The following is a 27,967-nucleotide window of genomic DNA, read 5'->3' as shown; positions in this document are numbered from 1 at the left end:
CATACTAAGTTCCTATGGTGGGTTCTTTTTCATTTGCTTATTATTTTTAGTGACAATTTATTAGTATAATCTGGGGTGGGGGGTTATGGTGCCTCTAGCTTCACTTCAGTTCTCTCCTCTATCCTGGAATCCCAAATCAAGCGCTCCCTATCCCTGCAAGTATCCACAGCCAGCAGTGTCCCTGTCCTGCTGTTTTTGCACTCACAAGTGTGCTGGTTCCTTCTCACCTAGGGCCTGAGGTCTCTGCAGCACAGTCATGAGATATAGCAGAGCCAAGAACATACTAAAAAACACTTGTTAATGGCTGACATTCATTCACAAGCTGTGTGTGTTTAATCTCAAGAAAGGAGAGGAAATGTCAAGTGGTAGGTACTGACTGTTGCTGTCTTGCCTAGTGATTCTCCGCCCAATCCCTCCCAACCTCCAGCTCATTCTTGGGTCCTGGATTGGCCAAAGATAGCCGAAATGGAATTACACAGGGCATTCCCTCAGATAATGGCTTTTTTAAATGGCTGAGATTAATGACTTTCTTACTAATAAAAAAAAATTTTTATTGTACATCATCTTGAGGAACTTGAGAGAAGGGAAGATTTCATCTGAAGATGAAAAAGTTCTTACAAAACTGTCATTGTTAATTACCATGAGTTCATACAATATTCCACATAAAGAATGAAGCAGAGAAATTGATGTTAACTTTCTGACAACCTGGAAAATATCTGCTTTCTTTGCTCTGTTGTCATATGTTCACAGGCTTCCAAAACATTTGCCAAAATTAAAGTCTGTTGGATAGTTCTTGCTTTTACCCATATTCTTCCATTCATTCCAAATACTATTTCCAATGGGTAGAGTTTTCCTATCTCCTGGATAATTTCACATTCAGGAGCTAAAAGCCTGGTGTGGGATTGAAGAAATAAATGAAGTTAAAAGTGGAAGTCAAAGAAACATCCCAAATTTGTCCCTCTGCTTTCAGTTATAAACATCAAAAAATTACATGTATTATGTTTTCCTCTTTCTAACCAATCTTCACCTCCCCCATTTCTACTTCTGAACTATGTGACAGGTTTTTGGTTAAAAGAAAATCAACCCTAGGGTAGCTAGGTGGTGGAATGGATAGAGCAGCAGCCCTGAAGTCAGGAGGACCTGAGTTCAAATATGGCCTCTGATACTTAACAATTCTTGGCTGTGTGATTCTGGGCAAGTCACTTAACCCCAATTGCCTCAGATAAAGAAAGAAAGATCATGGATGCTATTCCTCCAGATGCCATAATAACAAGAACTGATATAGCACTTTTAAAGTTATAGTGTTTTTCTCTGAGATAATCCTTGGGGGAAGACAGTTCAAAGATTATGCCTGTCAATCAAGAGAATAAAGCTCAGAGAAAATTTCTCAGATCTTTATGGGGAGTCTCAGAAGTAGGACCAAAACACAAGGCTCTTTTTTAAATTCCAAGTTTTAAGTTTTTAAAATTTTGCCTCTAGACTTAGTTCAGTGTTTAGAAAAAATTAATTATTTCAAACATGATACCACTTATGTTTTTCATAACACCACAGTGTGGCATGATGTGCTTAGAAAATTATAAAGCAGTACATGAATTTAAGGTGTTATTATTAAGGGAAGAAGCCATTTCTAGGAAATGTAGTAGTAAACCAAACACTATACTAACCTCTCAAATCATATGAATTCTGGAGACACCTAAATTTTGTCTTTAATTTATGTACTGAAATTTCCATTCATTTTTTTATCTTGCAGGAAAAATTTCTGAATACCAATACAAAACAAAAATTCAGACTTAGGTCATTTTCTCTGTAAATTATACTGAAGGCAAGAAGACCAGATTACAGTACTTACTTTCTGATTAAACCCAGTGTCACCTTAAACAACAGGCCATCCTGTCCAATGACACCCATTCCATTTGCTCTTCCACTGCTATCAATACAGACCATCTCTGGTTCCATGTCTTTATTGGCAACAACAAATTGGCCATAAATGAGATCTCCCACCTAAAATAATAAGTTATATAAGGTAGTAAATGTTCTATCCCATCAATCTGGTTTGCTATTTGGTTGCTATTCCCTATCAATCACAAACAACTAATGATAGATACCAATAGCTGATGACTTGTAGCTAATGGCCTGTAAAGATCTACTGACAAAAGTGTTGATGATTGATAGGACATTTCCCTTAGCCAACCGTAAAATTTCCCCACTTCTGGAAATGGGATCAACCATAGCATTAAAACTTCTGATTCTATTTTTGGTAATCCATCAATGGTTATAAAAGCAATTCTTCAACCCAACTGATTAAGAAACTGAATATGCTTGATGCTCTAAGTGATTTTTGTTGCAGACTGAAATTTTGTGGCCCACACAAGACTGTGAGGTCCTTTAATACTAAATTGGAGTTAGTATTTTATCCAATAGGTATCAAAGAAGCCATGGAAACTTTTTGGGCAGGGGAGCTTGTATGACCAATATTGTGCTTTAGGAAGATTCGCCAACTTAGGTAATGCTTAGGTATATAAGTGTCAGATCACCCAGACCCTTCTATACCTAAGTATTACCATGCCATGACTTGCAAATAAATTGGATTTAAGTGAGGGAGGACTGGGCAAGCCTCACTTTCCCCTCCAGAGCCAATGGGTCCAGTGGCCATAGATCAAGATGACTGGGGATAGCCCTGGATGCAGAGGGAGACCTTGGCCTTCTTAAACTAAAGTCTTTAATAAATCTGTTTGACTAAGGCAACACCCATTCAATAATTAAGGCTAAGTAAGAATTAAAGCAGGCTCAAAAAAAAAAAAAAAAATCACAACAATCTGATAGGGGAAGACCCTCCGGGTTTCTGGCCAAAACAGAGACAATTGCTATTTATATTCACTCTGATATTAATCAGGGGTCAAAAAAATGATCTAGAGGGGCTTGAAAAAAAGGAAGAAAGAAAGTTGTGTTATCCAACTGACCAATTCAGTTGGGTCCCCAGGGGTAGCTCTGCTCAGAGTCTCCTGTTTGTCCTTTGTTCTCAAACAAGATCAAGACAGCAGGGAGATGATACAAGTTCATGCAAGTGAATTGGATTATGGGAGGGAGGGCAAGGTCACTTGCTTTACTTTTCCCTCCAGAGTTCATCCTCAAAGTTTTGACAGATTTGCAGTTTAGGCTGAGGAAGACTTCCTACTGCACATAAGTTTCAAGGTGGCAAATCTGCCCACAGTAAAATAACTTTTGCAGCAGGGTTTCAATTCTCTAATCCCAAAGTGAGCAATGTAATGAAAATTCCTTATGAAACAAAAAATGAATATTTTTAGTACTTGGCCTATGCTATTGGAAGAGTCATATTTTTAGGGAATGTGAAGTTCATGTGTTCCTTTAAGGAACGATTTTTGACAAAAAAAAAAAAAAAAAAAAAAAAAAAAGATTTTTGACAAACATTGCCCAGCTGGGAGAGGTGCTTAAAACAAATGAGGAAAAAGAAAAGCAGCAGAATGAAGCTAATTACCTAAGTCTTAAGATAATTCTTCTAAATACAGTAGCTGAACATCTGGGTAAATTCATGGTATAGAGGTGACACTGAATTCAGAACAGTTATTTCAGATATATGGAAGAGAAGACAAGGGAACAAGCATATCACCTGTTATATACCAGACAATGTACTAAGTACTTAACAAATATTTAATTTGATCTTATTTTGATAAAGTCCTGAATAATTAGGTACGGTTGGCTAAGAAAGATCAAAGTATTGATGGAATTACTCTCTGAGGCAAGCAGAGAAGGGCATTGATCAAGATTAGTTTAACCTTAATAGCCCTACTCTTTGTGGAGGTAATGGGTAGCTCACACCTTGCTGTGTCCAGCCAGAAATCCAAGTTATGTCAAACTCCACGAATCTATCTGTGGCTCATGCCATCTTTGTTGAACACTTCTGGTCAGTTTTTCATGGTTTTCTGCCTCATGGTGTTTTTTTCCTTCTTTTAGGATATACTCAACTCTTTTATGGATTTAGCCCATCAGTTAAGGGCAATCTCCCACCTCATGGAATATTTTTCTCTTGGTTACTTATGAGTTCCATTATAGAACCTGTCCCCTTTCCTTGCTAACTATAAGCTCTCCCTGGACTCTAGTTCATATTTATTATTCCTGGTATCTATTGTATGTATCTCTTCATTTTGTCGGTGACATCTTCTCCTAAATAAACCTACTTTTTTTGCCAAAGAGAATGGCCATCGTGAATTCTTCACATGACTGAACCCTAACATTTGGTGACAACTGCTCTCAAAAATCTCATCAAATGATGCTTAAACCCCAAACACATCATTTAGTACTAGGAATTGCTACCCTGAATGCATCATTTGTTGCCAAAAAAAATCTTTCTTCAAACACATCATTGTGACATCACTTAATGCAAAAATAACAAACCCATGTTACCTGCACATTTGGTCTGTTTCTTTTGGTGGCTCCTTCAAATGCCAAGTAAGATAGAGAAGCTGGTTCACTTCCTCCAACATCAACTTTGAATAAGTCACCAGATTTAGCAGTCACAATGCCTATCACATGGTCTCCTTTAACAGGGACATACTGCAAGAGAAAAGTCACAAAATGTAGACATCTGAAAACAGAAAAATTTTCACCAGTCAAGGGTTCAAATTTTTACATTTCTGCTTTTAAAAACTATAATATTTTAACATAATCATATTATTTGGTCTAAAAATTTGGTCTAAACACAGGCCATCTCTCTAAATGAGATCTCTTTAGGAGGATAAATTTATATAGCTATATGCTGAAAAATTTAAGCTGTTTGAGGGCACACAACTTTTTTTTGATTGTTGTTTTTTTGCTTTTGATTCTACCGGCAAACTTTTGAGAGGTCATGGACAACAACTGCACAGAATAAGCAGGCAAGGAAAGATTGTTGTCTTTGGAGAGAACATCAGTAACCATTGGATCACAACATCATACATACCTAGATGAGCATACAAAGCACTCTGTCTAATGCCCTGCACAAAGTAATCAATATTTGTTTTTATTAATTCCAAAGATATAAACCAATACAGAATAATAATTCCAGTGATTAATTTTTTAGTATCCAAATTTAGCTTCAAACTATCTCAAACATATTTATCCATTTTATCCAGATATATTTGTCCAACTCTGAGATATCACTACACACCTGTCAGATTGGCTAAAATGACAGGGAAAGATAATGCAGAATGATGGAGGGGATGTGGGAAAACTGGGACACCAATATACCGTTGGTGGAATTGTGAATACATCCAGCCATTATGTAGAACAATTTGGAACTATGCTCAAAAAGCTATCAAACTGTGCATACCCTTTGACCCAGCAGTGTTACTACTGGGCTTATACCCCAAAGAGATTATAAAGAAGCGAAAGGGGCCTGTATGTGCAAGAATGTTTGTGGCAGCCCTTTTTGTAGTGGCCAGAAACTGGAAACTGAGTGAATGCCCATCAATTGGAGAATGGCTGAATAAATTGTGGTATATGAATATTATGGAATATTATTGTTCGGTAAGAAATGACCAGCAGGATGATTTCGAAAAGGCCTGGAGAGACTTACATGAACTGATGCTGAGTGAAATGAGCAGGACCAGAAGGATCATTATATACTTCAACAACAATACTATATGATAATCAATTCTGATGGACGTGGCCCTCTTCAATAATGAAGATGAACCAAAATCAGTTCCAATAGAGCAGTAATGAACTGAACCCAGGTAAAGAACTCTGGGAGATGACTGAACCACTACTCAGAATTCCCAATCCCTCTATTTTTGTCTGCCTGCATTTTTTATTTCCTTCACAGACTAATTGTACACTATTTCAAAGTCCAACTCTTTTTATACAGCAAATTAACTGTTTGGACATGTATACATATATTGTATTTAACTTGTATTGGTCAACCTGCCATCTAGGGGAAGGGGTGGGGAGAAGGAGGGAAAAAGTTGGAACAAAAGGATTTGCAACTGTCAATGCTGAAAAATTACCCATGCATATATCTTGTAAATAAAAAGCTATAATAAAAAAAAAGATATTTATCCACTGTTATATATTTTTCCATATAAATATCTAGTTATGTTTATTTCTCTGTAATTTTAGAAAAATATTTTCAGAGCAGAAACTTGGACTACTTAACTAAGAAACTGTCATACTATTCCATTCAACTAGCATAGTGCATAGGAAGCACATAATAAATGTGTAATAAGCATTCATTCTGTTGGAATTTTTACAAACTGTTAAGTCATTAGAGTTGATAGAGACAATAATTATCTAATTTGGCATGGTTCAATATGATTGATTTGATCTTAGAAGGAGATATTTTGGGCCAGAACTTGAAACAAGGTACTAAGTACAACTGATAGAAACGATGCTTGTGTTCACACCTTTAGAGAACTCATAGAAGCAAGAAATATTTAAGTACTCATTGGAGTTCACATGTTTGGGAGATTTCAGGGTTTAGAAAGAGATATCTGAATTCACACCTCCCTTAATCCCTGCCTCTAGAAGGAGGAGTTAATCTTTGGAGATCATATATATAGAGAAAGCTCTTAGAGCTTGGGGGACTTAGTTCAGAACATTGACTGAGGTCAGAGAGGAGCACTCTGGGAGGAAGCCCACAAGCCCTCTCTCCGAGGCAAGAGAGATTCATTGTATCTTCCACCTTGGTGCTGGCTGGAGGCTGAAGAAAGCAGAGGCAGGACCAAAGGACAAAGCTGAAAGAGCTCTTAGAACCAAGGAGAGAAAGCAGAGGCAGAAGCCAAGGATAAAGCTGCAAGAGGCTCTTGGAATCAAGCAGAAAGATAGGCCTCTAAGAAAAACTAACTGGGCTATATAGGACACAATAAAAGATCTGAACTTTTATCAAGTGGCTGCAATTTTGGGTGATTATTTATTTGTAACTGAAACTAAGACTGCCTCCAGAAAACCTCCCCAAGAAACCCTCTCCCCCAGACAGAATTTTCATATTATTATTTTAAAGAAGAAAAACACCAACATTTTGGCGCCCAACATGGGGCTGCACTCTGGGAGATAACTCATAATCCCATTCTCTCAGAGGAGGAGTCAACCTTTGGGAGATCATATATATAGAGAGGAAGCTCTTAGAGCTTGAGGAGAGTTACTTGGGAACATTGACTGGGGTCAGAGAGGAGCAGTCTGGGAGGAAGCCCGCAAACCTTCTCTCTGAGACAAGAGAGATTCATTGCATCTTCCACCTTGGTGCTGGCTGGAGGCTGAAGAAAGCAGAGGCAGAAGCAAAGGACAAAGCTGCAAGAGCTCTTAGAACCAAGCAGAAAGAGAGGCCTCTAAGAAAACTAACCGGGCTATATTGAAGGACACAATAAAAGATCTGAACTTTTATCAGCTGGCTGCGATTCTGGGTGATTATTTACTTGTAACTGAAACTAAAGCTGCCTACAGAAAACCTCCCCAAGAAACCTGCTTTCTCCCAGAAAGAACCGTTATATTTTAAAGAAGAAAAACACCAACACATTCAATTCACCAAACATTGCTGTAGGGAGACACAAAGGACAGGTAAAACCCACCTCTGCTCTCATGGAATTTACAGTCTAATAGCAGAGTACCACATGTCCAAAAGCAACTACAATATGACTAAAATGGCAGTCTCTCCTTGACTATTGAAAACTTCTAATTGGTCATTCTGCTCCGTCTTTCCCATCAACAATCGTTAATGTTCTCTTCCTCTTCAAATATTTGTTGAATGTTTACCTTAGTTTCTCCTTTACTCCCTGCATCCTATCTTTATGAAATCTATTACTATGCTTCATCTATAAACTTATCACTTATCCTCTCCCATCTTTAGAGCAACTTTGTGATTTTTATTTTTGCATTCTTTAAACATAATAGCTTGTATATAGGAGGCACTTAAATTTAAATTAAATTGTGGTACCTGCACAAGTTATAAGCAAAATATTAGGTCATGGAAAGAGGAATGAATTGACAGGTAGAAGTGCTGCATAAATTCCACTAATAAGTATTGTGACATAAACTGGGCTAGACATTGGAGATGTAAAGAAAAAAATTTCTTAAAATCCCTGCTTTCAAAGAACATATATTGTAACTGTTCAAGAAAGATTTTATACAAGAAGTAGCAGTAAAATCCAACTTTAAGAGATGAGATGATAGGAATGTGTCACATTTAGGCCCTAGCAAAGGTAGGACAATTGAGAATGTGTACGGACGGTATTAAGCAACAAAGTTTCATTGGATCTGAATAAGGTGGTGTTGAACCTTAGGAGGAACTTTTAATAGATGGCCTGGGAAACTGGAACTTTATTCAGTAATCCAGAGTCCTTGGAAGAATTTTGGATGGAGAAGTCACATGACATGCATAAATACAATTCAGCAGCAAAAAGGGTATTTTAATCCCTTTTAATAGTTCATGCAAGTGGTGCTGAAAATTTTTCTATGGCAGGCACTCTCAAAACAATTATCTTGTAGAGACAAAAGGAGACAAGTTAACTCACTGGATTGTTGTTAGGGTCAAATTATCACATTATGAAGAGGTTGAAGAGATCTTGGAGGCTATTTAATCCAACCTCATCATTTTACATTGCAAGAGAAAAAAGCAAAACTAGAGTAATAGATCATTTGCCCGAGGCCACACAAGTAATAAACATCAGAGATGGGTTGTGCCCAGATCCACTTGATCCAAATATGATATAATACTATAATATGAACTAATATGAGTGTGCCTCTCTCCTGGTCTATTGTGAGGTCCTTTTGCTCCTAATCTCACCCTTGGACAATCCATCCTTCATGTTCTTTTGTTTTTCACCAAAGCATTTCTAAAATGTGAGCTATTACCAAATGCTAAAATCTAGACTGTGCAGGGGTCCTCAAACTTTTTAAATAGGGGGCCATTCACTGTCCCTCAGACTGTTGGAGGGCCAAACAAAACCTTTGTTTTGTGGGCCTTTAAATAAAGAAACTTCACAGCCCTGGGGGAGGGGGATAAACGTCCTCAGCTGCCGCATCCGGCCCGGGGGCCGTAGTTTGAGGACCCCTGAATTATTTCCTTTAAGGGATGTGGGAACTGGGAGAAAGAGCAGCAAGGTACAGCAGAACGGAGCAGATCTGGAGTCAATCTGAGGATTTGACTCCAAGGTCTGCTATTTATTATCTGGATGACTGGCTTTCATTCATCTCTCTGGGTCCCAATTATTTCTTCTGTAAAAGGAGTAGCGGGTTGCAACTAAAATCCCACCTTCTACAAACAATACCACTACTTCTGTTCGTTCCATCCAGTTTATCTGGTCAATAACGTGCATGTTTGCAGGCAGTCTCCTGAATTAGACTGAAAGAGGACTATCTTGTGTCCCTTTCAGTATCCACAGCGCCGGGCACAGAAGAGGCATTTAACGAATTTTTATTGAGGGGGCAGACGGGTGACTAGACCACGGGCTCTGGTGTCAAGAGGACTGAGTTCTAAAGACACTATAAGTTTTACTACTAGCTGTGTGACAAATCCCTCGGGGGAAAAAAAAAAACTTTTCTTTTTTTTTTACTTTTATTGATTAATTCAAGTGTTCAGGAGAGTGGTATTCATCTCTGCCTAGTCTTTAGAGCAGGATAAACTCGGGGAATTGCAGGTGAGGAGAAGAGGAGGGAGGGGGAGCAAGACGGGGCAGGATAAGCTAAAAAAGGAGCTGCAGGCACATCGCAGGGAGGAAAGACTCAAATCGGGACCCGCCAGGCCTCGGAGAACCTGCAGGCAATGATGAAGTGCGGCTCTCCCATTTTACAGGCGGGGACACTGAGGCGAGAGACGCCCGAAGTCAAACACGGACCCCGAGTCCTGACCCGTGCCAGGGCGTGGTCTCCACGTGTTTGAGCTTGGAGGGCCGGGCCGGGCCGGGCCTCCTTCACTTACTCGTTTCTGCTGGGAGTCCACCCAATACACGCCGCCTCCGCCTCCGCTGCCGCCGGGTTCCTTGTGGCGGAGCCGCCCGCACTTGGTGACCAGCAGGCGGTCCCCGCACCGCCGCAGGCCCGGACCGCACACCACGCGGGCGCGGGGCCGCACCACGGACCCCAGGCGCAACGTCTGCTCCGCGGAGCCCTCGGTGCCCGGTCCCGCCGACTCGGGCAGCAGCAGCTCTTCGCCCGGCAGTACCACCTGCCCCAGCATGGTCCGCGCCACCCGCGGAACCGAGGCGGAGGTCTGTGAGGCCGCCATCATCCAAACACCACTTCTGCTACACCTCCTAGAGCGACCTCTACAGGCGGGAGGAGAGAGGGGATAAAAGACGCCTCAAACCGCCTTTTCTCCAGAATTTCTACGGCTGAGTGGAAAAGCAGTCCCGCCTCCGGCCCCGCCCCTTCCGCTGAGGCTTTATCTCAAGGGAGTAGGGAGAGCAGCCCACCACTCTCCTTCAAGGTACCGCCTTTTCACCGCAGCTCCATCTCACGTGAATGGAGGAGGAGCGGCTCTGGAACCGCCCCCTGACTCGCCCTTCTGTGGTTCCATTCCACGTGACTAGAAGACCGTTCCCACTAGGCTCACTCTCACTCTGGCCCCGCCCCTAAACACCTCAAGTCCCCGCCCCTTGTACTGAGGGCCAACCCACGTGAGAGAAGGAGCGTCTCGACCCCCGCCTCCAAGATCCTGTTCCTTTTTATGTGCGTTCCTTCTGCGAGATAAAGGATTATTTTCTTCCCTTCTCAGTTTGTCCCACCCTTCCCCTCAACTCTTCTCACCTACCCCTACTCTGCAAAGCATAGGTAATTTAAGAGCTGCTGGGGCCACTGAAATTAGGTGATCTGTCCATGGTCACGCGTGCTAGTTTAGAACTTTATAGGATCATCGGTACTAACTAGGTAGCCAGTGGATAGAAGAATCAGCAAGACTTTTGAGTTTCAATTATGATGTGACCACTGGAATCTTTCTCCAATTTCATAAAATGAGGACACTATTTTACATTAAAGAGTGTTTTACAAATTTTAAAGCCAAAAATTACAAATTTTATATATTTAAAAATAGATGTAATATATCTATAGTAGCATTTATAGGCTAGCATTTAACTATTCCTGGCTCCGAGGCCAGTTTCTCATTCCCTGTACTCCTGTGCAATATACTATTAAGCCTTTTCTGGCTTTAAGGTCAATTTTCCATTTATAATAACTGCTTCTCTTACCTGGAATATCTGATAAGTCTGATTTCCAAAATCTCTACAGAATTGACAAATATCTATCCACGAGAATTGACAAAATCATTTCCGAAAAGATAAGTAGCTAAAGGTAATGAAGTTTAAGAGAAACATGTTTCTTACAAGCCTACAGGCTGATGACAAATTACTTAATGGATGATTTCCTACTGAGAATACAAAATACACTCGTTTCAATGTTACTTCTCAGCTAAGAAGCATTTTATTACTGATTGTCCCTGGCAGTTGCATTGTCATGGTCAAAATCCTTCAATATTGAAATCAGGAGAGCGGATTTTGAAAAAAAAAAAAAACTTCCTTTCAGCCTGGGTTTGGAATTCCTTCTCACCAAGCTGCCAAAATTGTGGAAAAGGAAGATAAGAAAGAGAGAGCAGGAGATTTAGGGGAGGAAGGAGGAAGAAAAATCGGAACACAAAGTGTTACAACTTGAAAGCTATCTTTACGTGTATTTGGAAAAGAAAATACTACTGAATTTTTTTTTAAAAAGGAGAAAGAACAGGGAAGAAAAGATATAAACTAGGAGAGGGAAAAAAAAGGAAGGAAAAAGAGAAGCAGAAGGTGTGGGAGGGAGAAAGGAAAGAAAATGCAGAAGGGGGAAAGCGAAGGCAGGGAGAGAGGAAGGGGCGGGCAAGAAGTGGGCGGAATTGCGCCGTCCCTCCCTCGCTGGGGCAGACCCTTCCCGGGGAGGGGAGAAGGGGGGGGTAGTTGCGAGTCCTGCGGGCGCAAGCTCAGTTTTACTCTTCCAGCCCCTAGAAGTCTGTTTGGGAAAGGCGAGCGACCTGTGGGCAGGAGCCGAGCCGGTCTAGGACACTTCACTATGGCACTGCTGTTTCGCCTCCTGCGCCCGGGGCTGAGCTCGGTAGGTTGCGGGGCCCGGGCACCGGGGGAGGTCGGAGAGATGCTGAGCTGAGCGCCGCTGGGGGTGGGAGGCGGCGGCCCACGCAGCGTGCGTCGTGGGGGAAGAGGGTGGGTGAGAGGGGTCGGGGGTGCCCTCTGACCCGGCCCCGCGCGCTTCGGGCACGGTCTCGATCCTGCCTGTGGCCGAGGCCGAGACCACTGCCATCGCCCCGGGAAGCTCGGCGCCCTTGTGCGGGCGGAAAGCGCCGTCCATGGAGCACTCCATCCCCGCGCCCCTACGCACACGCACTTGAATTCTAGAGAAATTTTCTCTGAAAGCGCAGTCACTAACGGGAAAACTGCCCAAGTGAAACTTTCTAGGTGTTGGCTTCCCAACTTGGCGGCGCTTCCAGGGGATTTGTTTTCTCCGGCGCTTGGGAGGCGGCCGCTGCTTGGGTCCAGCTTTGCTGCGGGTGCTTAACTCTGTGTCCTCGGGGCAAGTCTTATTTTTCTCACTCCGGATTCAAGTTTCTTCATCTGAAATACGGAAGGGATGTAGGAGATAACTTCTAAGGACCTTTTCAGCTGTCAAAATGAGATGATTTTTTTTTTTTGTTTGTTTTTTTGGGTTTTTTCCCCCTAAATCTTAAAGCTTTTTATATATGTGAGGGATTGTGTGTATTATAGAAGAAACTGGGTCTCAGAGAAGTAACTTGTAAGGATTAAAAGTTCAGTTAAAACTGGTATTTGTTTACACACACAGAAAAAGGACATAAGCATTTATATAGTGCCTATTATGGTCCAGTTATAAATCTTTAATTTGACTCTCACAACAGCCTTTTGATATAGTGGCTGTTACACTCATTTTATTTTTGTAACTACTTTTGTAGTTTCTGTAAAATGGGTGTCAGAGCAGTTGGAGAAATGACTTTTCCAAGATCACACAGCTAATTAAAGTGTTTGAGGTTAGATTTGAACTCCCATTCGTTCTAGCTCCAGATCCAGCATTCTATCTGCACCTGCTTCCAGTTCAGTCACTTCACATCTGTCAGTTCTTTTCAGGACCTGAAGATGTAGTTCATCTGAGCTAGGTGATCTGACATGCATCATTTTGGGAGAAGGGGCCTCAGCTCTGTGTTTTCCTCAGGCTAAGGAGTGCCTGGTGAGGAACTTCCTGTGCCCGTGCAAGTTGGACCACCTCTTCTATATTTTCTAAGAGGCAGCATGGGGTAGTGAGTAAAGAGCTGATTAAAGAGTTAGAAAACTTTAGTTCAAACCCCACCGCTACACATTCTGATCTTGAGACTTTGGGGGAGTAAATTATTCTACGTGCTCCAAGTAACTTCCTACAAGTACAAATCGAAGAGCAGAGGGGCAGCTAGGTGGCTCAGTGGATAGAGCACAGGCACTGAAGTGAGGAGAACCTGAGTTGGAGGACTCAAGTTCAAATTTGATCTGACACTTAACACTTCCTAGCTGTGTAACCCTGGGCAAGTCACTTAACCCCAACTACCTTAAGCAACAAAACAAAACAGAAAATAATGCAAATTGCAAATGCCTTTCTGTATTGACCTCTGGAGTTTACTCACTGGCATTTCTCTGTACCAGTTATCAGTATCAGCATTCCAGATCCAGCTCCCTCCCTCCCCCCCAATCCCAATCACTACTAAACCTAGTCCTAGTTTAAAATGTTAAAATTAGAGCATTATAGTTTTTCTTTTCAGTTGTGCTGACTCTTTGTAACCCTCTTTGGGTTTTCTTGGCAAAGATGCTGAAGTGGTTTGCCATTTCCTTCCACAGCTTATTTTACAAATAAGGAAACTGAGGCAAACAAGGTTAGATGACTTGCCCAGGTTCATATACCTAGGGCCATATTTGAACTTGGATATCTTCTTGACTTCATATACTGTTGGAATCCTGCACAATCTAGCTGCCACTAACATAATTAAATCAAACAATCCAATTCTGCTTAATTCACTAATAGCAATCACTGATACTAATCAAATCAAATAAATTAGTAGAAATTAAGTTGTGGTATCAAACACAATTTAAGTTCACTGATTCCTAAGGAAATTCTAGACTGGATTATTAAAGAGATAGTTATTGGACATCTAAAAAGAGGAGCAGTGACAGTAGACTGTAACCTCTATTCCTGAAAATTTAGTCCTCCTTAAAGTAATCTTAGATTACATTCCTTTTTTTTTTTTTTCTCTGCCACTTCTCAAGGCTGACTCACTGTCAGCTTGTAGTCTACTAGTACCTCCAGATCTTTCAGACAATATGCCATCCAAACATGCCTTTCTCATTTTCTACTTGTGAACTTGAATTTTTGTACTCTGTAAGACTTTATATTTATTCCTCCTGGATGTTATTTTCTTAGATTAAATCTAATGCTCTCCCCCTCAAGATCTTTTGGGGTCCTGACTCATTTTGTTGGGTTGGCTGTTCATTCTAGCTTTGTCTTATCAACAAATTTGAGGAGGAAAGTCTTTGTCTTTATCTTAGTCACCAATAAAAATGTTTAACAGTACAGGGCCAAATACAGATGTCCAACAACCATCTCTTTATAGTTTTCCCCCCAAAAAAAAACAAAGTTAAATTTACCGGCTTATAATTTTGCCCCTTCTCCATTTCATTTTATAGATAAGGAAACTGAGGCAAGCAGGGTTTATTTAATGATTTGTTCAGTCATATAACTAATTAGGAAGTAAGTATCTTAGGCCAGATTTGAATTCATGAGGCCCATGCTGACTTGGGCCTAGTGCTCTATCAATAGTACCTGCACCTTAGAGACATTAAGGATATATTAAAGACTTTTTTCCTCTTTTTCAGATTACATTTTAAAAATATTATAAATTCTATAAACATGAATAAATAAATATTTTCATATACAAAGAAGAAAAATTATATATATGAATCATGAATCTTAAATAAAATTTTTTAAAGATATATATGCATATATATGTACATATACATATTTGTACATATGTAGAAATCAATACAGAATTATCAATATTGCCTTGCTTATCTATTTCCTTCTGGATTTCCTTTCATTCTGTTCTTTTAAAAAAATGTTTCATTGATGTCCTTTTCTTTATCCCTTTTTTCATCATTATTCACTCCAAATATATAACAAGTTTATAACAAATAAGTATGACCAAGGAAAGTCAATCCACACATTGGCCATGTCTGAAATGTAGGTTTCATTCTTTACCTTTAGTCCATCATTATCTCTTTTAAGGAGAGGGAAGCATGTTTTATGACTAGGCGAACATTTATCAGTATTCATAAGATTTTAAAAGTTGTTCTCAGCAGTGTTGTAGTTACTAAAAAAAATCTAGTTCTCTCTTCACTTTGCATTAGTTTATACAAGTTGTCTGGTGTTTTTGTTCACGTGAACCTTTCAAAAGAAAATTTGTATTTACATGTGTGAATCTTCCCTTTCTGTCATTGATCATTTTGGGATCTGTGTCTAGTAGTGATGTTGTCAGATCTGAGATTATGCCCAAGTTAGTGATTTTTTTTTTAAGATATAATTCCAAATTGTTTTCTAGAATAACTGGAGGAATTCATAGTTTATAGTTTAAAAAAGGAATTCATCCTTAAAATTTCCATTTTCCTTTTTTTCTTTTTTCCATTTTCCTTTTTTTTTTTTTTTTTGTCATGATCTCATGGTTTAAGATGGAGCTTTAGAGTTATTTTAATTGCATTTCTTCTTTTAGTGAAATTTTTTTCATGTGTTGGTTAATAGCTTGTGTGTCTTTTGAGTACTGCATATTCATATCCTCTGATCATTTTATCTCTTTGGCCATATGTGAAAATTCTCATTTTTCACCCCTAATCTGTCATCTCTGGCATGAGGAGGGAAACATGTTATATCAAGTGGCCTCAAGAGTCAATGATAATTATTTCATTTTTAAAATGTAATTTAAAATGGACAGAATTCACCAAAATTCATCACCCTTGTCCAGAAGCATTGAAAAATAAAGAAAATAGAATTCTTATATGCAGTCAAGCAAAACAAATTCTTAATATTGGTCCATGCCAAAAAAAGAAAAAAAGGAAAAAGTCAGTATCCCAGTCTTATCTACTTCAGGAAGTGGATAGCTTATTGCTTGTGGAATTACCGTTACTCATTGTTGATGTTTTCTGTCCTTGCTTTATAAAGAAAAAAGGTAGTGAGAGGAAGACTTGCTTAACATCTGGTTGTCTCTGCTCCTTAGCCCTTAATTTCTAATTTCTTTCCCTTCCCAGAGTCTATCTTTTCTTTCTTTTTAATTTGGTTTGTTTAGGACTATTCTCTTCCTTAATCTACCCTTTCTTTTTACTGGACTTTTTTTTTGCTCTTGTTTCCCTTTTGAGAAAAAAGATTTTTGCGTTCCATTCTGTATCTTCTTTTCATCAATTCAGATGGTAGTGAGGTTCAAGTGTTGTCTGCTCCCCTTTCCCCTTACTTTGTCCAGCCTTCTACTTCCTCAAATTAAGTGAGACAACTTTTCCTACCCTTCTCTTTTCTCTTCTTCTATTAAGATCATGGAAACAACAACAACAACAAAAACCTGTTTTATTTAACTCCCTTATCCCCTTTGATGATCATAAATATCTCATATAAGAATGTAAAGTTCATCTTTATTTAGTGAAAGGGAGCATATTATGCCAGATATTATGTTTTCACAAATATTATCTCATTTGATCCTTTATGACTTTGTATAATTTTACATTTTTTTATTTTATTTTACATATTTGTATTACAATTTTATTATTTCCTTTGATTGCTTGCTCATATTTTCCTTTTTATGTTTGTCAGAAAAACTTGCTGCAAAGATTATTTCCCAGTTACTTTTAAATTTGTTTTCATTTGTGCAAAAAATTTTTTAGCATCCTTTTATGTTATCTTTCCAATTAGATGGTGAGCTTTCTGAGGGCTGGCATTGCCTTTTGCCTTTCTTTGTCTTCTGGGAGCTTAACACATGCCTTAAATAAGTACTAAATGAATGGTTATTGACTGATTCTTGGTTGGGAGGTAAATTTGGTTAATTGAGACTTGCTCTTTAGAGAGAAGTTAAAGACGACACCAATATTAGGAACCTGTGTAACTAGAATATTATGAACCAGTGACTAGATAGCTGAGTTGACGGATCAACTATAATAACTTACCTCTTCTCAGCAATATAGTGATCCAAGACAATTCCAATACACTTGGAATGTAAAATGCCATCTGCATCCAAAGACAGAATTATGGAGATTGGTTGCAAATCAAAACATATTCTTTTCTCCTTTTGGAAGGTTTTGTTTTGTTTACTTTTTCTTTCTTGTGATTTGTTTTACCTTTTTGTTCTTTTTCTTTCACAACATGGTAAATATGGAAATATGCTTATAATGATTGTATATTTGTAACCTACATCAGATTAATTATGTGTCCCACATGTTATAGTGAAGGTTTGAATCTTCTGTATCATACTGTAATATGTTCCAGTTTTGTTATTTACTATATTTTATGGCCTTAGTAGATGTTTCATAACGAATTGGACCCAAAAATATTTCATCACCTAAATGACCAATCTGACAGTGAAGAGCCTCTCTGTACTTAGGTAGGCTGGGCCTCAGGTCACGGACAGAATGTCTGGCCTAGTCAAGGCTGTTCTTAAAATCTTTCCAGCTTGGCAGGACTAGTGGATCGCCTTTGGGAAAACAAGGGCATATTCTCATCACGATTGGACATGAGAAGGACTTTAGTCCTATAAACAGAACAGCTGATCAACCAGCTCTTGTTTGATTAAGGTCCTCAGTACATTTTGTTACTAAGTACTGTTCTTTACATTTGGCTAGGCAGGATGGTGTTGTGTTGCTGTGTCCTCATTTTTTGGTTCAGTCATTTGGTCCTGTCACACTCTTAATCCTGCAGGTCACACAGTCCATAGAATTTTCCTGGCAAAAATAGTGGAGTGGTTTGCCTTTTCCTTCACCATTGGATTAAGACAAATAGAAGTTAAGTGCCCTGCCCAGGCAGCTAGTGTTTCATTTGGACTCGGTTCTTCCTGATTGAAGGCTCATTGCTCTATCCACTGTCACCTACTTATTCTAGTGAATTAGGATCTAATTATTAAGGTTTATCTAATTGTTAACATCTAAAAGATAAATTTTAAATCTATAACATGTTAGAGGGAATTAGTATATTGGAGTTTAATTAGCTAAGTAATTAGGATTTAAGCCCTCTTTGTAATGGGGTGGAAGGAGATACAAAGTTTAGGTAAAGAAAGGAATAAGACACAAATATAAATAACATGTATGTATGTATGTATGTGTGTGTGTATATGATAGGCAGTAAGGGTTTCTATATATGTATGTATGTATGTATGTATACTTTTTTTTTTTTTGAAGGCAGTCAGGGTTAAGTGACCTGTGCAGTTTCAAGTATCTGAGGTCGAATTTGAGCTTGAATCATTCCAATACCTGGACCAATGCTCCAGCCACTGCACCACCGAGCTGCTCCTAGCATGTACTTATATGATAAGCACTTACATGTCATAAGTGAAGCCTGAAAAAGAAAATTATTAGATTAGCACAATCAGCACATACACTAAAATTGAAATGATACTAACAAGATTGATATGTCTTTCTGCTTATGAATAATATACATTTTTTTTTTTTTTTTTTTTTTTTTTGCTTGAAATGAGGAAAGTTCAAGTTTCTCCTAATAACTGAGCTGGGCACTTAAGCTCTTAGGGCTCTACATAACTATCTAAGACTATCTGTTGTAGAGAGTGTGCCTATCTGCATTTGTAAAGGGAGTTTCTTCACCTGGGAGGTGATGGAAAATCGCTGGTCCTTAATCTCGAATCTCTTACTTCACAGAAGAATAAAGTGAAACCTGTGGCCAAAAAATGACTTAATCAGGCCATATACATCAGAATTTGAACACATTGTCCAGTCTTTTCTCTGTAGACTGCATCTGGAATTGTTCCCTGACCAATACTCTCCCTTCTTTCTCTCATCAAAGTATTTCTCCTTTCTTTTATCTCTTAACTTGGGATTCTGGCGGAGGAGCATTGTATTTTGAGATGTATGTACTCTTAGAAAAAGCAGTAGGATGTAGTGGGAAGGACATTGGATTTGGTAGCAGAACATTCCTGAATATCTGTATCCTGTCTTTAGGCATGGGCAAATCCTATTACCTTTTCTTTCCTCATCTACTAAATGGGGCTAATAAATTTACTTATGGTTGTTTTGAGAATTAATTATTTAAAATATATTATGAGCCTAATAATGCTGCACACAAAAAAAAAAAAAATCATTATATGAGGAAGTCCAGGAACTAGAGTGGGTTGTTGCCAAGGTATAGCATATATCAGAAATTCTGAATTTGGAATCAAATAACCTAATTTTGCATTCAGCTTCAGACTATTTGTTGGCTAACAGTCAGCAAGTCACTTAAATTTGTAATGAAGGGGCCCAGATTAGTTCATCTCTTAAAGTTTCTTCCAACTCTAAATGTCATCATCTAAGAAAGGGAAAGGGGAAGGGAATAAGCATTTATATAATAGCGCCTACAATGTGGCAGGCACTGTAGTGCTTTATAAATATTATCTAATTTGATATTTAAAAAACTGAACAAACACAGTAACTTGCCAGTATCACCCGGCTAAGTATCCGCTGCCAGATTTGAATTCAGGTGTTTATGATTCCAAGCCCCGTGTCCTATCCACTGTTAACACCAGCTGCCTCTGAAGGAGGCATAATCCAGTGCTGTCTGGATATTCTGCGGGAGCTCCCTCTGAAGAAAGAGCACCCACCCGATAAATGCTTGCCTCAACATAATAATTTCAACAAAAAAGTGGGAGAAACCATGGAAGTGTTTATTTTTTGACCATCTTTTAACCAGAAAGGAGGAATTGTTTGTTGAGTTAAAAATGATGGATACCTTGGGTGGAAGAGATAGCTCCATTTTAGCTTTTGTGATGCAAAGAGGAAAGTCAGTCATTCAGTAAACATGTATTAAGTGCATACAGTGTGCCAGGTACTATGCTACGTGCTGGGAATATAAAAAGTCAGTCCCTGCTCTCCAGGTGACTGCGACATCCTAATGATTGTGTTCCTACCAGCTATATAAAAGATAATCTGGAGGGGTGTGTGTGTGTGTGTGTGTGTGTGTGTGTGTGTGTGTGTGTGTGTGACAAACATTAAGGGAGGCCCAGAAAGTCTTCTTGTAGAAGGTGGGATTTTAGCTCACAATTTGAAGGAAGCCAGGAGGTGGAGATGTGCAGGAGGAGCATTCCAGCTATGGGGGACAGCCATCAAAAGTGTTCATAGCCAAGACTTGGAGTGTCTTGTTCAAGAAACAGTAAGGAGACTAGTTTCACAGAACTGAGGTTAATTTGAGAGGGGTGAGGCGGAACAGAGAAAGGCAGGTTATGAAGGGGTTTGTCAGCAAATGGAGGATTTTATATTTGTTCCTAGAGGTAAGAGAGCTAAAATAGTTTGAATTAGGAGGTTGACATCCATCAGATGGCCTGTACTGAAGGTCCAGCTGAGTGGAGATTGCATGGGATGGGAAAGAGACCCGAGCCCAGGGTCGTGGCAGTGGTAGTGGAGAGATCTGTGCCTGATAGATGTTGTGAAGGGAAAAGCAACTCTCCTTGACATTAGATTGGACATATGGAGGTTGGAGTCAAGGATGATTTCTAATTGAGGTGATTGAGGACAATGACCAATAACAGGAAATTTAGGAGGAGGGGAAAGTTTTGGGAAAATGATAATGAGTTATCTTTTAGACTGTTGAGTTTATATGAGGTGATGAAAAATGGTATCCATGTTCAGAGAAAAGATTGATGAGGTCTAAATGCAGATCGAAGCATACTTTTTCTCACTGTTTTATTTTCTTCATGGTTTTTGTTTTTCTTTTGTTTCTTCTTTCACAACACGATTAATATGGAAATGTGTTTTACATGATTGCACATATATAACCGATATCAAATTGCTTATCATCTTAGCGGCAGGGAGGAGAGAGAGAAATAGAAAATTTGGAACTTAATTTTAAAAAACTTAATGTTAAAAATTCTTTAGATGTCATTGGGGGAAAAAATAAAATAAAATGAACCTTAGACACAAACACATACACAATGTAAATGAGGCATCCTGTTCTGAAATATGTAATAGGCAGTTGGAGGTCAGCATAGAGGTCAAAACTGAATAAGTAGATTTGAGAATCATTGGGCTAGAGATAATCATCAGCATAATCTGATATATCCTTCAAAGAGATCAGAAAAAGTATAGGTAGAAATTTTAAGAAGTCAGTTCAAGAGGCAAGGGAGGAACACTTTTAACTTTTCAAAAGACAAAATGACTGTCTCATTGATCAAGCAGAGGGAAAGGTCTAAAAAGATCCATGGGCCTTCATAGGCAACTCGAATTTGACAAAGGAATGTATAAAAGAATGTACAAATAGGAGCACATAATTTATTTATACAAAATACTGACATGGCCCTTTATTTATTTATTTTATTTTTTTATTTATTTTTATTTAATAGCCTTTTATTTACAGGATATATACATGGGTAACTTTACAGCATTAACAATTGCCAAACCTCTTGTTCCAATTTTTCACCTCTTACCCCCCCCCATCCCCTCCCCTAGATGGCAGGATGACCAGTAGATGTTAAATATATTAAAATATAACTTAGATACACAAATAAGTATACATGACCAAAACATTATTTTGCTGTACAAAAAGAATCAGGCTCTGAATTATTGTACAATTAGCTTGTGAAGGAGATCAAAAATGCATGTGTGCATAAATATAGGGATTGGGAATTTAATGTAATGGTTTTTAGTCATCTCCCAGAGTTATTTTTCTGGGCATAGCTAGTTCAGTTCATTACTGCTCCATTAGAAATGATTTGGTTGATCTCGTTGCTGAGGATGGCCTGATCCATCAGAACTGGTCATCATCTAGTATTGTTGTTGAAGTATATAATGATCTCCTGGTCCTGCTCATTTCACTCAGCATCAGTTCGTGTAAGTCTCTCCAGGCCTTTCTGAAATTGTCCTGTTGGTCATTTCTTACAGAACAGTAATATTCCATAATTTTCATATACCACAATTTATTCAGCCATTCTCCAACTGATGGACATCCATTCAGTTTCCAGTTTCTAGCCACTACAAAAAGGGCTGCCACAAACATTCGTGCACATATAGGTCCCTTTCCCTTCTTTATAATCTCTTTGGGATATAATCCCAGTAGTAACACTGCTGGATCAAAGGGTATGCACAATTTAATAACTTTTTGAGCATAGTTCCAAACTACTCTCCAAAATGGTTGGATTCGTTCACAACTCCACCAACAATGCATCAATGTCCCATTTTTCCCGCATCCCCTCCAACAATCATCATTATTTTTTCCTGTCATCTTAGCCAATCTGACAGGTGTGTAGTGGTATCTTAGAGTTGTCTTAATTTGCATTTCTCTGATTAATAATGACTTGGAGCATCTTTTCATATGACTAGAAATAGTTTCAATTTCTTCATCTGAGAATTGTCTGTTCATATCCTTTGACCATTTTTCAATTGGAGAATGGCTTGATTTTTTATAAATTAGAGTTAATTCTCTATATATTTTGGAAATGAGGCCTTTATCAGAACCTTTGACTGTAAAAATATTTTCCCAGTTTATTGCTTCCCTTCTAATCTTGTCTGCATTAGTTTTGTTTGTACAAAAACTTTTCAGTTTGGTATAATCGAAATTTTCTATTTTGTGATCAGTAATGATCTCTAGTTCTGCTTTGGTCATAAAAACCTTCCCCTTCCACAGGTCTGAGAGGTAAACTATCCTATGTTCCTCTAATTTATTAATAATTTCATTCTTTATGCCTAGGTCATGAACCCATTTTGACCTTATCTTGGTGTATGGCGACATGGCCCTTTAAGGAATAGTATTACTCATACCCAGATTGAGCTGAAGGGTATTAGTGAATGTAAGGGCCAGACACAAAGGAGTCCACCTCCCCTCCCCCCCATTTTATTTTTTAAAAATTAATAACCATTTTCAATGTAAATACAAAAAGACAGCACATTTCCATATATGCAGTACAACATAAAGGATGCAGTATAAAATCATGAATTTCCATTTCATATTAACTTTTTTTGAAAAAAAAAAAAACTAGTCAATTGTTTTCAAAACCACCCTGCTTTTCTCTGCTTCCTTAAATTTTCTTTTGTTCTCTGCTGTATACTTTTTATTTTATTTTATTTTTCTCCCTCCCTCCCCAACACACTAATATGTGTATGTGTGTAAATATAAAACCATATTATATGTATTTATGAGTTCTTTCATTAAAAAAAACTCAATACTATTTTGTTTTTTCCCAATTACATGTAAAAAGTTTTTAGCATTAATTTTTGTAAGATTTTGAGTTCTAAATTTTTATCTCCTCTCTCAAATTCCCCCCTCCTCAAAACAAGCAATCTGGTATAGGTTGTATATGTACAATCATGTTAAACATATTAACCATAAAAAAAAATCAGAACAAAAAGAAAAAAACACAAGAAAAAAAACAACAAAAAGTGAAAATAGTATGCTTTGATCTACAGTCAGTTTCCCATAGTGTTTCTGTGGGTATGGATGACATTTTCCATTACAAATCTATTGAAATTATCATGGGTTACTATATTGCTGAGAAGAGTCTGTCATTGTAAATCATAGCACAATGTTGCTGTTACCATGTCTAGTGTTTTCTTGGTTCTGCTTTCTTCACTCAGCTAGCAGTTCCTTTTTTGGATGTGGATAGTATCTTCCTTCCTAGATCCTTTGCAGCTGATTTGAATATAAGACTCAAAAGACTTTGTCTCTCAAAGTTGTTCTTGGAACAATATTGCTGTTAGTGTATACATCTTGGTTTTGCTCATTTCACTCTTCATTATTTAATGTAAATCTTGCCATATTTTTCCTGGAAATCAACTTTCTCATCCTTTCATATGGCACCAGTAGTATTCCATCAGAATCATATACCATAATTTATTTAGTCATTCCCCAGTGTATAGCCATCCCTTCTATTTCTATTCTAGTTCTTTACCACCACAAAGAGAGTTGCTACATAAATATTTTAGAACATTCCTTATCACCTTGGGAAACAGAAGAGTATATACAGTTTTATAACTCTCTGCACATGATTTCTGATTGTTCCTCGAAATGGTTGGATCAGTTGTTGTTTTTGAAATCTTTTTTTTTTTTTCTTTTGTGAGGCAATTTGGGGTTAAGTGACTTGCTCAGGGTTACACATCCAGGTAGTGTGACATATCTGACGTAGAATTTGAATTCAGGTTCTCCTAACTCCAAGACTGGTGCTCTATCCACTATGCCATCTATCTGTCCCTGGATTAGTTCTACCAACAGTGAATTAGTGTCCCAGTTTTTCTATATTCTCTCCAACATTTGATGCTCCCACAAGATGATGTGATGATCAGATGTGATGGACGTGGGTCTTTTCCAATATTAGGTGATTTAAGGCAATTCCAACTAGATTTGGGGTGGAAAATGCCAACCACATCTAGAGAGAGAACTGGGGACTGAATGTGGATCATAGCCTATTATTTTCACCTTTTTGTTATGTACTTGTTTGTTTTTTTTCTCTTACTCTTTTGTTCCTTTTTTGATCTGATTTTTCTTGCACAAATGAGAAATATAGAAATGTGTTTAGAAGAATTAAACCTATATCCGATTGCTTGTAGTCTTGTAGAGGGGAGAAGGGAAAGAAGGAGAAAAATTTGGAACATAAGATTTTGCAGACGTGAATGTTGAAAATTATTTTTGCATGTATTTGAAAAATAAAATACTATTAAAAAATTAAAAAAAAAAACATTTGTTGCTGCCCCCTTCTATCATTTTAGTTAATTTGATAGGTGTAAGATGATATTAAAGTGGTTTAATTTGCATTTTTCTAGTCAATAGCATTTTTCATATGATGATATAGTTTTGATTTGTTCATCAAAAAACTGCCTGTTCATATGCTTTGACCACTTTTCAATTAAGATTTTTATCATTCTTATACATTAAATTCTTTACATATTTTAGATATGACACCTTTAAGAAACTGTCTATAAAAATTTTCTCCAATTTTGTTTTCCTTTTAATCTTGGCTATGTTGGTTTTATTTGTACAAAACCTTTTCAATTGAATGTAATTATCCATTTTATAATATACATTTACAAAGTTCTTATTTCTTGTTTATTCAAAAATTGTTTTCATTATTCATAAGTCTTATAGGTAACTATGCTCCATGTTTTTCTAATTTTCTTATGATAGTTCCCTGTCAAAGTCATGTATCCATTTTGGCCTTATTTTGGTAAATGGTGTAAGATATTAATCTATGCCCGATTTATGCCAGACCACTTTCCAACTTTCCCAACAATTTTTACTAAATAATAAATTCCGAAGCTTAAAGCTTTACATTTGCCAAGCATAATAACCATTTGCTATTGTGTATTGTGTCTACTCTTCTCCCCTGATCTATCTTTGTATTTCTTAATCAGTACCAGATAATTTTGGTAATTACTCCCCTTTGATTTAGTTTAAGACCTAGTACTGCTCAACAAAATAACTGTTTGGACATGTATACTTATATTGTATTTAATTTATACTTTAACATATTTAACATGTATTGGTTAACCTGCCATCTGGGGAAGGGAATGGGGGGAAGAAGGGGAAAAATTGGAACAAAAGGTTTGGCAATTGTCAATGCTGTAAAATTACCCGTGCATATAATTTGTAAATAAAAAGCTATAATTAAAAAAAAAAAGACCTAGTACTGCTAAACCTCCTTGCTTTACATTTTTTCCCATTAATTCTTTTGATATTCTATACCTTTTATTCTTTCAAATGAATTTTGTTATTTTCTAGCTCAGTAGAATAATTTTTTGTTAACTTCATTGGGATGGCATTGAATAATAGCTTATTTTAGGTGAAATTGTCATTTTTATTCTATTGGCTCAGCCTACCCAGGCACAATTAATATTTTTCCAATTATTTAAATCTTATTTTATTTGTATAAAAAGCATTTAAAAATTTTGTTCATGTAATTCCTATGTTGTTTTAATAGGTTACTCCCAGGTATTTTATACTGTCTACAGTTATTTTAAATGGTGTATCACTATCTCATCTTGCAGGGATTTGTTGGTGATATATAGAAATTATAGTAATAGATTTTTGAAGTATATCATATCATCTACAAAAAAGAAATAATTTTATTATCTCTTTGCCCATTCTGATAACTTCAATTTTTTTATTGCTATTACTTATAATACAATATTGAATAATATTGGTGACAGTGAACATCCTTATTTCATTCTTGATTTTATTGGGAAGTCTTTTAGTTTTTCCTCAGTACAAATAATGCTTGTTGATAGCTTTAGGTAGCTGATTCTTATTTTAAGAGAAAAACTCCCTTTATATCCATTCTTTTAAGTGTTTTAAATAGAAATAATTATCACATTTAAAAAGTTTTAAATTTTATTTAGATGAGGCAATTGTGTGTCCAGGATCACACAGCTAGAAAATGTTAAGTGTCTGAGTGCTATCTAGCTGCTCTAATATATTTTATTACAAATCTTTTCTGTATCTATTGATACAGATAATCATGATTTTGTTGTTATAATCAATTATCTTAATAGTTTTCCTTATTCTAAGTATAAATCACTCTTGATCAAAATGGATAATATTTGTAATATATTTTTGTAGTCTCCCGGCTTGTGTTTTTGCATTGATTAACAAAATTGATCTATAATTGTCTGTTTTTACTCTTCTTGGTTTAAGTATGAACAACTTGTTTGTTTCATAAAAGCAGTTTAGTAGGATTCTTTTCTTTGTCTGTTTTTCCAAATAATTTTTTAAATATTAGAATTAATTGTTCTTTAGATATTTGGTAGAATTTACTTGGCAATTCATTCAGTTCTGATTTTTACTTAGGAAGCTCATTTATGGGCCTGTTCAGTTTCAGTTTTTTCAGGTTAATTTAGATATTACTTCTTTTTTTTATTAATCTAAATAGTTGATAGTTTTGTGACTTTTCCATTTCACTTAAGATGTTAAATTTATTGACAAATTGTTTATAAGCTTACTATTGCTTTGATTTCATCTTCATTAGTGGCATATTCACTCTTTTCATTTTTAATATTAGTGAGTTGTGTTTTTTTCCCTTTGTAAATCATATTAACCAATGGTTTATCTATTTTATTATTTTTTCCCTCATAAAACAAACTTCTACTTTGATTTATTGTCAGTTAGTTTCTTACATTCAATTTTATTATCCCACCTTAAATTTAAAGATTTTCAATTTGGTGTTTAATTGGATTTTTAATTTTTCCTCCTTATACACTTAATTCATTGGTCTGCTGTTTCTATTTTATTGATATAGGCATTTAGAGATAGAAATTTTACTGACTGCTTTTGCTGCATCCCATAGGTTTTGATATGTTATCTCACTGTCATTCTCTTGAATGAAACTATTGTTTCTATGATTTTTTCTTTCACCCACTAATTCTTTAAGATTAGATTGTTTCATCTCTAAAAACTAATGTTCTTAATTTGTGTTTCCATGGTCTCTTACTGAACATAATTTTTATTGCCTTGTGATATGAAAAATTTATTCAGTATTTCTGATTTTCTTTATTAAAACTAAAACTATTAAAATTAAAATTTATTAAAATTAAAATTAAAAGTTTTTATGATCTAATTGACTATAAGTCAATTTTTAAAGGTACAATGTACCCCAGAAAAAAATGTGTTCCTTTCTTTTTTCATTTCATTGCTCTTTAGATACCTATGATACTAGCTTCTGTTCACCTCCTTAACATCTTTCTTATTCTTGGTTAAATTTATCTAATTGAGAGTTCAAGTGCTCTACTATTGTAATATAGCTGTTATTTCCTCCTGTATTCCTCAC

General features: G+C 37.1%; 2 protein-coding genes across 3 annotated transcripts in view; one reads left to right on the top strand and one right to left on the bottom strand.

Annotated features, from left to right (window-relative positions):
- Nucleotides 1-60: 60 nt before the first annotated feature.
- Nucleotides 61-10,388, bottom strand: EXOSC3 (exosome component 3). Its single transcript, XM_023497320.2, has 4 exons — nucleotides 9,905-10,388; nucleotides 4,423-4,572; nucleotides 1,850-2,001; nucleotides 61-891 (listed from the first exon to the last, which is right to left on the bottom strand). The coding sequence occupies exons 1-4, from the start codon at nucleotides 10,211-10,213 to the stop codon at nucleotides 690-692; spliced, it is 813 nt and encodes a 270-aa protein (XP_023353088.1). The 5' UTR covers nucleotides 10,214-10,388; the 3' UTR covers nucleotides 61-689.
- Nucleotides 10,389-10,393: 5 nt separating this feature from the next.
- Nucleotides 10,394-27,967, top strand: part of LOC100930244 — a 30,848-nt gene continuing 13,274 nt past the window's right edge. Inside the window, exons 1-2 of one of the 2 annotated variants that reach the window (XM_023497333.2) lie at nucleotides 10,394-10,411; nucleotides 11,945-12,057. In XM_023497333.2, coding sequence (XP_023353101.1) covers nucleotides 12,016-12,057 — 42 coding nt within the window. In that variant the 5' untranslated portion in view covers nucleotides 10,394-10,411; nucleotides 11,945-12,015. Of the gene's footprint in view, nucleotides 10,412-10,602; nucleotides 10,756-11,944; nucleotides 12,058-27,967 lie in introns of those variants that run through there. The other variant, XM_031936953.1, reaches the window with a different exon arrangement.

This window comes from Sarcophilus harrisii, chromosome 1 (genome assembly GCF_902635505.1).
Source record: "Sarcophilus harrisii chromosome 1, mSarHar1.11, whole genome shotgun sequence".
Lineage (NCBI taxonomy): Eukaryota > Metazoa > Chordata > Mammalia > Dasyuromorphia > Dasyuridae > Sarcophilus > Sarcophilus harrisii.
Note: the sequence above shows the minus strand (reverse complement) of the source record. Positions and strands in the feature narration are given on the sequence as shown.